Source organism: Podarcis erhardii (assembly GCF_964252035.2).
Source record: "Podarcis erhardii genome assembly, chromosome: 12".
NCBI lineage: Eukaryota > Metazoa > Chordata > Lepidosauria > Squamata > Lacertidae > Podarcis > Podarcis erhardii.
Window position 1 is genome coordinate 37,305,633 of NC_138513.1, and position 13,600 is coordinate 37,319,232.

At 39.2% G+C, this 13,600-nt stretch overlaps 1 protein-coding gene across 1 annotated transcript in view; it reads right to left on the reverse strand.

The window, feature by feature from the left end:
• The window catches only part of TOPAZ1 (testis and ovary specific TOPAZ 1), a 38,249-nt gene that overhangs the window by 22,003 nt on the left and 2,646 nt on the right, over positions 1-13,600 (reverse strand). Inside the window, exons 2-7 of the mRNA XM_081881828.1 lie at positions 10,811-13,163; positions 6,232-6,299; positions 5,672-5,799; positions 4,823-4,875; positions 3,046-3,161; positions 252-322 (exon numbers count right to left, since the gene is read on the reverse strand). Coding sequence (XP_081737954.1) covers positions 252-322; positions 3,046-3,161; positions 4,823-4,875; positions 5,672-5,799; positions 6,232-6,299; positions 10,811-13,163 — 2,789 coding nt within the window. The remainder of the gene's footprint in view (positions 1-251; positions 323-3,045; positions 3,162-4,822; positions 4,876-5,671; positions 5,800-6,231; positions 6,300-10,810; positions 13,164-13,600) is intronic.

Consider the following 13,600-nt stretch of genomic DNA (forward strand, 5'->3'; position numbering starts at 1 on the left):
TTTCAAAAATTATGAATCAAATGTCTCTAGCAGCTATATACCTTAAGTCAAAAACTTTATATAAAAGCAGGACATTTGAAAACAGGATGACTAAACCCCTATGAAAGAGAAACCTCAAACAAGCATGTAAATTGTGTCTAACTGTTTAAAGCTGTTTAAACTAGCTTTAAATGGTTGTTAACAATGTGAATGCTTAAATGGTAACTAAACTTATGCTTAGTTGCAGAAATTTATGAATTTTAAGGACTTACCATAACATTTTTTTTTAAACTGTTGGGATATGATGGCTGCAAAAGAGGACCTTTCCCTGAGAACCTGAAATCTAAGATTGAAGAAAAAAATCCTCCTAAACTGAATGAAATAGCCATAAGTCATGATTATACATTATAAACTTCACTTATCTTATCCCAGAGATGACTGACAACTAAAGCTTTCATTTCCTGTCCACTGACAAGTTAAACTCTTTTCAAGTACCATGAGCAATAACGAATCTTAAATGAAATTTGCCACACTGGAAGGCAAATTCTGCAATTTTCAAACTGATTCCGTGTCAGCGTAACAAAGAGTGATTTCTTTATGTTGATATTGCATCTATGCAGGTACTGTACACCTTAACACATACATTTTCTTTTATGTGTGCTTTTTCAGATGTTGCAGTATATAGACAGTGGCCTGGTTCACACACAACTCTAAATCATGGTTTGTTTAGCCAAAGTGTGTTTGTTCAAATATCTGGACCCTGCCCATCAGATTAGCCATGGTTTTCTAGCAGCAAACCATGATCTGAAGCAAAGATCTGTTGTTATCTTATAAACCAAAGGACCCCTGACCATTAGGTCCAGTCGTGACCGACTCTGGGGTTGTGGCGCTCATCTCACTTTATTGGCCGAGGGAGCTGGCATTTGTCCGCAGACAGCTTCCGGGTCATGTGGCCAGCATGACTAAGCCGCTTCTGGCGAACCAGAGCAGCACACGGAAATGCCGTTTACCTTCCCACCGGAGCGGTACCTATTTATCTACTTGCACTTTGACGTGCTTTTGAACTACTAGGCAGGAGCAACGGGAGCTCACCCTGTTGTGGGGATTCGAACTGCCGACCTTCTGATCGGCAAGTCCTAGGCTCTGTGGTTTAACCCACAGCGCCACCCGCGTCCACCTTATAAACCACTGGTTGTTTAACTACATTTTAGAGCCATGTCTTAACCAAACAGACTTGCTTAAGCATGGTTTGTTTTGCCACCCCACCTTAGACACTTGCCAAGCTAGAGGAGTAGTTGTGGTTGGTTTAGCATTATATGCCAACAGTCAGTGTATTACATTGATATCTTACACACAAGTAATGCATTTTTGAAATTATTTTGTGTGTAGCTGTTCTTTATCTTTTGGTCATATAGCTCTTCAGCATCCTAAGAGAAGTACAAAAACTATTTGGAAGAATTAAATGGTTTTACTAGTAGGGTAGCAAACTTGTGGTCCTCCATGTTGTTGGACCCACAACTGTACCCCTACAACAGTCTTTAAACTTGTTGTTTATATGCATTCCTATATTGTTGTTTATATGCATTCCTATATTCCCAGAGGATACAATACCTCTGTGTTAAAAAAAAGTGAGAGGAATGCTTCATTTTAACTATGACATTCTGTAATTTATTTTAAGTCTTTGAAGGATGTCTCAACATAAGGAAAACTTTGGGCTATTTCAATACCCCATTCTGACTTCTGGGGTGACAACCTTTGAAAGATTTTTAATTCTATTGTAAAGCTGTAACTCTGAAGAATCCAAGTAAGCATGATTAGGTACACAGAAAATGCAGTTCTAGTCACATAGGGTCAAATTTACAGACACTAAAATCATCTGGGCTCTTTGACTGCAATAGGATCTGGCCTGCACCCTACTTTACACGCATGACCATATTTCTCAAGATTTTATCTAATCAGGATCTAACTCAATATGGTGACTAGAATCCAAAACGTGGATTTGCCATAGCAAACTACTTTTGAAGTTTCCTTGTTTTCAAAAACAGTTTTGTAATGCCAAAGCTTTCTTGAGTGCAGATAACTAGTTACATGGTTCTCTGAGTCTTGGCCAATGAAAATAGAAATGGCACTCTAACGTTATCCTAAATATACATAATAATGCACCAATTCAGTAATTTATTTCACTGTCATCTTTAGAATTTGTTTAGCTAACTTTCCATAGTATTTTAATTAGATGGCCATTTTAGCTAAACAAAGATACATTTATATTAAATCTCAACTAACGGTTGCCTTGGCAAGGGCAAATCTAGAACCCAAGTACAATTAAGCTAAGAACCCTCTGATCTGGATACAGAAGGTAGAACTAAGTGAAACAGGCAACAGAAAGGAAACTCCAGATGTTAATTCCAAGCTTTAATACAGAATCACCTTACTTTTCCTAGGTTGGATTTTAACTTTTATAAACATAAAGTAATAAGCACACCCACCCACATACATTTGCACCAGGTACACAGACATCATGGCCACACCATTTATGCCTCTGGAGTGTGCTGTGGGCTCACACACTCCTGCCTCTCCCAACACATTGTTTATGTCATGGTTTGCAGAAACCAGTTTGTTGCCACATCTGAACTGGGAAAACTATGGTTACCACTACCACCAGAATCCACTGCCCACTTCAGCTGTGGTTTAGACTGTGGTTCCCACAGAATGGAAGGGACCTTTAGGATTACCTAGTCCAAACCCTTGCAATGCAGGAATAGGCAGCTGTCCCTTGTGGGGATCAAACCTGCGACCTTGGTGTTATCAGCACCACTGTGTAACCAACTGAGCTATCCAGCATGGGCAAACTATAGCTAGCAGTAATAGCTTGTCTAGTTCAAATATTATGAGATTATGGCTGTGAGCCAGGAAATGGAGGAAATCAGCACGCATGAGAGAGCCCACAGGTTTTTCCTGCAAACCAAATCCTGTCAATGAAATAGACCTTTATACAGACACAGAAAAGTAGCACTGTAGTAGTACCATAAAACGAAAATGTGTAGGTATTTTGAACTAATACAATACCATGCACCCACGGTTTCACTGCTGTGACTTGCTGCCGGGGATCAGTTTTCATAGCAGGAAGTGTCAATTCTAGCTGATGATCATGGCTCATAGATTCAATGTACTGAGCCCTCTCACTAAATTCCAAATGAGGAAAAAGATGCTTATTTGACTAATAATACAAAAACTTTGTATCTTTTATTTAAAAATTAGCACAATAAAGTAAATTATATTTTCTATACCCAAGCACACCTCCCTTGTGGAGGAAAGGAGGCTGCTCCTACTGTTGCAAAGATACACATAGCAAGTGAGCTGGGAACGAGAATAAATGTGAGCAGAGAGATGGGATGAACTGGGCATAGCATTTATCACTTCTGGATCAGTACCATCTAAATGGCTGTAACCTGCCCTGGGACCAGCTGATGAGGCAATAATTTTTATTATTATTAATCCTCCTCCATTGACTATATTGGTTAGGATTCTGCTCCACAGCACTTGTGTTGTGGAGTTCCATAAGGCTCCATGCTATTTTACATCTATGTAAAATCACTATGTAACGCAATACACCAGGGGTAGGCAACCTAGGGCCCGAGGGCCAGATGTGGCCCAATCGCCTTCTCAATCCGGCCGGCAGACGGTCCAGGAATCAGCGTGTTTTTACATGAGTAGAATGTGTCCTTTTATTTAAAATGCATCTCTGGGTTATTTGTGGGGCCTGCCTGGTGTTTTTACATGAGTAGAATGTGTGCTTTTATTTAAAATGCATCTCTGGGTTATTTGTGGGGCATAGGAATTCGTTCCCCCCCCCCAAAAAAAATATAGTCCGGCCCACCACATGGTCTGAGGGACAGTGGACCAGCCCATGGCTGAAAAAAGTTGCTGACCCCTGACATACACTGTTCTGGAGCGACAACCACCCAGTAATATTTCTCCTTTTCAAACTCAGATGAAGTGGTCAATGTGCTCAATAGGTGGCAAAGATCAGTAATAGACTAGAAGAAGGTGAGCAACCTGCACTTCAATCTAGGCAGGACAAAATTACTACTGACAGGCTGCTTGCGTGAATTGAGAAGTGGCCTTTCAACACGTTCTGTATCAAGTTGCTGTTAAACCCTGCACTAACTCTTAATGCTTTTCATGCTGTGGCATGAATTGCTTTCCAGCAACTGCAAAAACATGGACAGTTATTATTAAACTACTGAGAATGCATTGCACATGGGGCTGCCTTTGAAGACTGCTCAAAACCTCAACTGGTTCATAATACTGCTGCTTCAATTACATATCAAAACTGGTGAAGTGGAACATCTTGCCAGTTTTAACACAGTTCCAATGGCTTCAAGTATGGACTTCTCAAGAATGGCTTCAATTCAACATTCATTTTAAGGCATAAAGAAATAAATAAAATACTGTGGGAAGAGGTTATTTGTTTTGGTTTGTGACTATGTGATGTATTTTTGTGTTTTTATATCGTAAACTGTCCAGTGATTATTGGATGAAGGGTGGTATAGGAAATATAATAACGTAACGTAACGTAACGTAACGTAACGTAACGTAACGTAACGTAATACATAGCTTGATACCCAGGTAGCTTAAAGGACAATTTGCTAGGCATGTGGGGAAAGGCTCATTTTGTTTGTGGTGCCTCAGCTCTATAATGCTCTCCCCAAGGGGAGCTTCTGACCAGCCATTTTATCTCTAACTTCTACATGTCTAATCTTGAATATAAGACCAGAGAAAAAGGTCTGAAGATAAAATGTCGTCCTTTCACTTAACTAGGACTACTTAAACTCATACACACATTTTTGCAGTGTCCTGAATCTCTGCTTCTTCTTTCACAGTTGAAATTTTGTACTGTAAGATTAAAAAGGTTGTAATTCAGTTAAAATAAACAGAAACTCATGTTTCATTTAATAACTTTCTCTTTTTGTTCATAGAATATTCAAGCGGACGAAGTGTGGTTGTTGTTTATGGTTCTACAATGTCTAAGTCCAACTCCCTATTGCAGGATGTCCTATTTATGAAACAGTACCAACAAAAGCCTACCAAAGTCGTCTTCAAATCTAGAATGGAAGGAAGTTCCATGGCTTCCCTCTATAGCTCACAGTATTGCTAGACCCATAAGTTAATAAAAGAACAAATCATTTTTTAACGTTCATCCAATTTCCTTGCTTTGCTTAATTTTGATTTACACACTTAAGATTCACAGCACAGGTTCAGATTTATGAAAGAGAAATTAAAAGTACCATGCTGGTTTACAACAGTACATCTAATGAATCTCATTGTATTAAAACAGCATACAGATATCTCTAAGGCTAGGCATAGGCAAACTTGGCAAACTCAGATGTTTTGGGACTACAACTCCCATCATCCCTAGCTAACAGGACCAGTGGTCAGGGATGATGGGAGTTGTGGTCCCAAAACATCTGGAGGGCAGAGTTTGCCTATGCCTAAGGCTGTAACCCGATGCACACATAATTGGAAGTTAGAACTGCCCAATTTCAGTGGGACTTACTTTTAAGTAAACATGCATTGGATTGTGCTGCATGTAGTGCAATTTACTACAGTACTTGACAAAAGTTCCCTCAAATAAATGACACTCTTCTGCAACACTACCTTTTATAAACAAAAAATTAATTCACTTCAGTACCTTTTCATTTGTGTTAGAACTCTTTAAAACATCATCTGATTCGCTCAACTGCCCATCCTCAAAACAGGATTCAGCTACACCTCCTGCAGAACTTATTTCACATAGGAATTCTGATTTACTTCCATCAACTGGAAAAAAATGCAACACATACTGCTGAAACATAGTAAAATTAAGAACAGAATGCTTAACTATGAAGTTGGGCATATCACTGGTGAGTTTTTTAAATGATGACCCTTCTTACAAAGTATGCAGTAGTACTGTACTAGTACTGTCCAGTCGCGGGCGACTCTGGGGTTGCGGCGCTCATCTTGCTTTACTGGCTGAGGGAAGCCGGGGTTTGTCCGCAGACAGCTTCTGGGTCATGTGGCCAGGAGCTCACCCCGTCGAGGGGATTCAAACCACCGAACTTCTGATCGGCAAGCCCTAGGCTCTGTGGTTTAGACCACAGCACCACCTGCGTCCCATTAACGTTTAAGAGTAGACGCTGTTTAACACTTAACTCCCCCTGCACAAGTTGTCATTTTCTCCTTAATGTTGCGTTTTTAAATTCCTGTTCTTACCTTCTGCCAGTGGAACACCAACATCTGTGAAAGACTCCAATGTTCCATCATACGGAATGGGATCTTCTCTGTAAGCAAGAAAATTTTACAAAATGTTAAGTGAAGGAAAAGTTTTCTGAACCAATACCACACTCATCTAACTAAAACACAATGAGTGCAGTAAGCCTGCCACAACTACCCTTAACAATCTGGGTCATGAGTTCTTTTGCCTAGAGTTCCTAGCACCATAAACTGTTTTTGAAAATGGGGCCTATTCAATCTAAGCCCCTTATACCTATCAATAAGCTCAGGAGGAAAATTTGATGACAATATTTGAATTTTATAGCAACAATCCCGGTGGGGAAAGGTGAGGCACATTCCTTTCTGCATTTCCCCAATAACCTTTCTTGCATTGTTATCATAGGACCCATTACCTCCCTGAAGGAACAAAGCAATTCTAAAAGCAATTCTCCAAGAAAGGTGAAAGGAAGTTCCTAGGAGAGTTTGAAATCAAGTAAGATTCCTGAGACTGGTCCTATAAAGGAAGCTGAAGATTGGAGTTTAGATTAAAAGCATAGGGAGAGAATCCATAAGAATGTCCCCTTACTTGATTGTTTCCAGCCACTTAGTTCAATAAATGACTACGCCTACAGGAGATCCTCTCTTGGGATATTGCAAGATAAAAGATGTAAACTGATGGACTACCTTCAGTCCTTTGACATTATGGGACCCCAGCCCTGTCTTGTTTGTGAAATAGAAATAGTAGCAAACTTTAAATAACTCCTGCTGACCCATCTATTTAAACAGGTTTACCCTTGCTCATTAGATTCATCACACTGCTGTTTAGCAATTATTGATATTTAACTGAATGTTTTAATAATAAACTCTCTTTTTACTGAAGAATTTATTTGTAATTCTGGTTACAATGCTGTAAACAGCTTTATCTTTTCCTTTTTAAACTTATTGTGTTTTATGCAAACCACTTGGGTATTTTGTATATTAAGCAGTATATAAATATAGTCATACCTCGGGTTACAGACACTTTGGGTTGTGTGAGTTTGAGTTGCGCACTGCGCCGAACCCAGAAGTACCGGAATGGGTTACTTCCGGGTTTCAGCGCTTGCGCAGAAGCGCTAAATCGCACTTTACGCATGCGCAGACGCTGCGGGTTGCAAACATGCTTCCTGCACGGATCACATTCGCAACCCGAGCATCCACTGTATTAGAATAAGAAACATAACTTTGGAGCTAAAGAGACCGGGAATGCATATATTACAGTGGTACCTCGGGTTATATGCTTCAGGTTACAGACTCCGCTAACCCAGAAATAGTACCTTGGGTTAAGAACTTTGCTTCAGGATAAGAATAGAAATTGTGCAGCAGCGGCGCAGCAGGCCCCATTAGCTAAAGTGGTGCTTCAGGTTAAGAACAGTTTCAGGTTAAGAACAGACCTCCAGAATGAATTAAGTTCTTAACCCGAGGTACCACTGTATATACAATATAGTCTTCCACCTCTCAGCTCAGTTCAACAAGTAGTGCCTTACCAAAGAAAGCTATTTTATTAACCAGGCTGAGTTTTCATTTATGATAATTTAATAATAGGTTCTGGCATTTGGGTATCAGATTAGAATTGACTCTTCATCCTACAGGTGTAACAATAGTGGTATTTTAAAACAGAAAATAAAATTTTAGATGTGTCTAAAAGAATCACAAACTGTGCCTTAAAGCTAAGGGCAGTAAAATCTTGCCATTCAAATTTGAACATGGAGACCTGCATGCAAAAGCTAGAACCGTTACTTTGTACTGATTTTGTTTAGCTACGAGAGAGATATGCCCACTTAACTGGGTAATTTATTATAGAATTCTTTATTGTTTTGTGTTTTCTTGTTTTATTATTGTTAGAAATGATTCTGTCTTTTTAAGTATTCTTAGTCAATTGAAGATTCTTTTCTGAGCCTTAGGCATTAAAACATGTGCAGTTTTAGCTGGAGAATTTAGCATAGTTAAGATTCACAAAAGACGTATACAAGATTTGTTTTTAAAGGCTTTCACCTGCCTAGTGTGGCAAGTTACCAGTCGTAAAGCTGTTATGTATTCTAAACACATCCCTCCAAAGGGATCACAACTTCATAAAGATGCTTCACAATACAGGAAAAGCAAATGTAGGATTATCACATTTGGGAGTATTGATGGTAGGCTGAACTATTCACTACTGCCCACACAACATATTATGTATGCAGTAGATGGCTTAAATTATTTGCCATTCTGCCTTGGTTGTATTCTATTGATAGACATGATTAAATGATATACCGTATTTTTTGCACCATAACACTCACTTTTTTCCTCCTAAAAAGTAAGGGGAAATGTCTGTGCGTGTTATGGAGGGAATGCCTACGGGTGGCATGCCTACGGATTTTCCTCCTCTAAAAACTATGTGCGTGCTATGGTCGGGTGTGTGTTATAGAGCGAAAAATACGGTAAATGATACATTTTTATGATATAAATGATACATTCTATTAACTATGTCAAGCAAGCATATTCATCGTTGGCTAACCACAAATCTAACTACTGAATACCTAGCAAATGGGGGGGCCACTAGGGGGCGCATTGGAAGATGGCCGACAATACCATCTCTCCGACCCACACGGGGTAATTAAGAGGCTGTTATGGGAGTAGGCAGCCTCCCTTGTTGCCCCAAGGAAATGGGGAACACTGCCCTTGCCTGCTGTGCCCATAAATCACCCCCTAATTCGAAAGAAGGGGGTGAGGGCCCTAGGCAGAATGCCCCCGTGTGGACCTCGGCTCTCCTGGACGCTGTCTCTGATCGCGCACTAGTTGCAGCAATTTGGAATAATTAATTACAAAAGAAGCAAATGCACATATTTCAAGTGAAGAAGGGGAGTGAAGTCTGCTAATTTAAGTGACCTCTGCGAAAGAAGACAACGGGCTGGAGAAACAGGAATATTTTACGATGAAGATACACCAAAGGCAGGGTATGTTGACAACGGGGCTGAATGGGTGGGGGGGGACCTTTTTTACTTTCCTTCCATGTGATTTACAAGAACCCCTCCTCATTAGAACCGTCGGTTGAACTGACCCAAGCAGGATGATTAAGGTCTGCGTGGAGATAAACTTTAACCAAAAGTATGCTTTATGGAGACCGAGAAGCAATAAGAGCTTTTGGAATGGCGCAGCAATTAATTCTGAGTCGCCATCTTGCCAAAGGATTTACAGCTGGGAGGAAGAATGGACTTGTTTTTAGACCGCATTCCTAGTGAATGTCCTCAGAGGTTTTGAGAAAGGAGGCAGATTGGTGAAGATTAATGACGCTAAGACTGTTTTGATGTATGGAAATGATGTTATATGGAAAACGTCTGGATATGGCTACTGGATAAAAAAATAAAAAAAATCCACGCAGGATTACAAACTGTTCTAACCAGCTTGCGGAGACTATCAGAGGTCACAAAGAGAAAGGAAAAATATATGAAAATAACAACAAGAGATGTGGAAAAATAATAAGAAAGGACTGGATAGTACTGTGAACATCATAAGGTTAGATTTGTGGACATTAAAACAGCAGTAAGAAGCAAGAAGTTGATTGGATCCCTTCGGAACTTGAAATATGGGTACCCCCAACAAAAATTTAAAATTCGGCTGTGTAATTTGGAATTTATGTAATTTGGTTTGATTTGATGTGATTGGTTGGTTAATAAAAAATTATTCTTAAAAAAAAAAAAAAAGAATACCTAGCAAATGAAATTAAGCTAAGTAAGCTTTAGCTAAAACGGTTTACTGCAGCTGAATAGAAAAGTATTTCTAAATGCTATGGTACTACAAAGAACAATCTTCAAATGAAAAATATTAAGATAATTTGAAGAGGCTATTTAGTTCTACTGTCAATTGCAAAAGACCATTTTATACTGCCTCTGACCAGCATAAATGTGTTTCAAACTTCACTTTCAATTGTTACTCTTATAGTCTTACTTTTTACTTTTATCACTGGGTTAAAATAATAAAAATAAAAAGCAGAACAATCCATTATTGCTAATCCTCAATTCTCACTGTAAATCCCAAACTATTACTGTAAATCCTACATAATATACTTAGTAGAAGCAAATCACATTTTTTAGTAACTGTCTAACCTCAAAGTCACTAAATTGTTTAAGGCTAGCTAAAGCACGAGGGACGCGAGTGGCACTGTGGGTTAAATCACAGAGCCTAGGACTTGCCAATCAGAAGGTTGGCGGTTCAAATCCCCGCGATGGGGTGAGCTTCCGTTACTCGGTCCCTGCTCCTGCCAACCTAGCAGTTCGAAAGCACGTCAAAGTGCAAGTAGATAAATAGGTATCGCTCCGGCAGGAAGGTATACGGCGTTTCCGTGCACTGCTCTGGTTCACCAGAAGCGGCTTAGTCATGCTGGCCACATGACCCGGAAGCTGTATGCCGGCTCCCTCAGCCAATAAAGCAAGATGAGTGCCACAACCCCAGAGTCGTCCGTGATTGGACCTAATGGTCAGGGGTCCCTTTACCTAGCTAAAGCACAAGCATCTAATAACTCAAAACACTTACTATACAAATTATTTCCAGAAGATATGCTTACCTTGGACAGCAATCCAAATGTCTCTTCTGTGGAAGCTGAGGGGGTTCCGGTTCTACTTCCATTTCTTCCTTTATGGAAATGCTGACATTCAAGTTGGTTTGGGTACAATGCCCTTTGTCTTCTTCCTTGGTTTCTCCAAACAGATCAGGGTCATCCTGAATTACATCAATCACAAGAACATCATCTTCATAAGCCTTAACAACCTCTGCAGAGAAGTTAGCTTTGTCCTGTGCAAAGTTATTGCTGTAATTACTTTCATCATTAGTTTGCACTTCCAATACCGCAGAAGGGTTGTGGTTTTGAATCTCCATATAACCAGTACTCAAAGCGTCAGGATTATCTTTCAAATCTGCTAATTCCAATTCTCTCTCATGGGAAGTCTTCACACCTTCATTATGAACACTTGTCTCTTTATAAAGGCTTTCAAGAACCTTGTCAAATTGGTCTGCATTTTCTTCTAGGACAGTAATTCCATTAACTTCTTTTGACTTGAACTGATGTCTAGAATGCACATTGGACGAGGTCTCTTTAGCTCTGGCTTTCTTCACTGACACAGTAGAATCTAGGATGTCCAAAGGACTGCAAACATCTCTTCTTGACAATCTAGTATATTCTGTTTTTCTGGATTCATTTTTATCCTTCAGTAAAGGAATTTTGAAATTTGATAGGTTCCCTTTGATTAGTGGTTCTTGTTTGAGAACTGAGGTCTTCCTATGTTTTCCACTGTCGGAACAAACACCATTATGAGTATCTATAGAACTATTTCTTTTTGCTATACTTCCTTTATTTTTAGCCTCCTTTGCTGATGAATTTAAAGCTCTTTTTGATTTCTTTACATTTTTAGTGCTAGAAGATCTGCAATGTTTAGGTCTCTCCTCCATACCCATAGAGGAACTTCTGCTGTCGTTAGCAGTAGCCGAGTGAGCCTTGCATATATCAACTACAGATTCTGGGTTTTCATTGGGAAGTTGCGTTTTATGATCCATTACCTTATATGCAGAAGCTTTGACAGTACAAGCCAATGGCTTATGTAGTTCTGCCTGGCCAGAGAGAATTACTGAATCAGAAACTCTTAAAAATTCTCTTTTTGAGTCTGATGCATGATTTTTACCAAACCACAAGTATGTTCTAGCACACGATTCACGGGGCCAAACATTTTTACCAGAAATTGGTACTGCTCTTTGACAGCTTTGTAGCTCCAATTTCTTTCTAACTTTATGTATTGTGTTTTCTTTGATGGTTCTTTTTTCTCTTTTCATACAGCCAGCAACATTATTGCTGTGGTTGGTAATTTTTTGACTGACTAATGTCTCCCTTATAGAATTATCAACCAATTTATTACTACAGCAAATTTGTGGTTCTATTATGCTTAACTCATTTTCCTTTTCAAGAATCTCTGATTTCTCAAAACCAATGGCACTGCATGTGATAAAGTGTGCTTTGCTCATCTCTGTACCGCAAGATAATTTGGCACGTTTATTTTGAGGTTTTTGAACAGCCTGCTCAAGAACAAAATCAGATGTATGACCAAGTGAAGACAATAAAGTTGTTTCATTGTAGACTGGGTTTTCCAAAATCGTTGAACTTCTTACGGCAGTTTTACTCTTCATTTGTAATCCACATTCACTGTGTGTATTCACACTTGTGAAAGCTTCCTGGTCTGTTTTTTCCAGATCCTCAAGCACTTTAACCCCTTTGTTTAACTTTTTGAAATCTAAACACATTTTACTTTCCCTGGATCGCTTTCTATTTTGACGTCTTGAGGAGTTCTTAGTATTTTGGCACATCTCTTTTTCAACCAATGTGCTTTTTTCTGGAAATGATTGTCCAGCTTGTACTATATTAGGGCTGCAACTCAAATCGTTCTGTCCCATACCCCCGCTAGAGAACAAAACCTTACACTGATCAAGTGCAACATGCAGAGATCCAGAGTGAACCTTACAGCTTTGGGTGGTCTCAAAATCTGTAGGTGTCAAGAGTGCCTTAATGTAACGACAGTCAAGCAATCTCACTACTGGAATAGTAGTCCTTTCTACTGTATATGGCAAAGTATTATGCCTAGAAAACCATTTGCATTCTTCATTTTGCTGCACTACCAGTGCATTTGTTTCCACATTTTCAGCTACTGTTATGTCCAAAAGCTGTGAATTGGCATTTGTAACAGGAAACAAGGAAGTATCTGCTCCAAAACAAGGGATGACAGGATCTTTGCTTTCAGTCTCATCCGATTTAGATACTGGAAGGCTTGCAGATTGCTCTAGCAGATTTTGTATATTGCAATCTTGAGAAGTACTCAGACCAGTCTTGCAAACTTTTCCATGCTGTATGCTTGAAAGTTCATGGACTGGCTCTCCTGAGTTAAAAAAGGGGATAATAATTAATCTAATGTTGAATGCACTCTAATATACAAGGTTGGACTTTGCCAAAGCATATCTGTAATAAATATGTATTTTATAAAAATGTCTTTATAAAATGCAAGTGTAGTAACGACTAGCATATCTAACAGCTTAAAAATATAAAGCATAGTTCTCATCCACTATGGCTGGCATTCATTAGTACAGCAATTAGAGTAACAGAATTAGAAATACAGAATATAAGAATTACAGAATTGTAGAGTTGGAAGGGACCACAAGGGACATCTAGTCCAATCCCCTGCAATAAAGGAATCTTTCATCCAACATGGGGCTTGAACCCATGACCCTCAGGTTAAGAGTTTCATGCTCTACTGACTGAGTTATGTATTTTGCTACTGGCTATGTAAAATACTTGGGGTTTTTTTAAAAAAAGTTT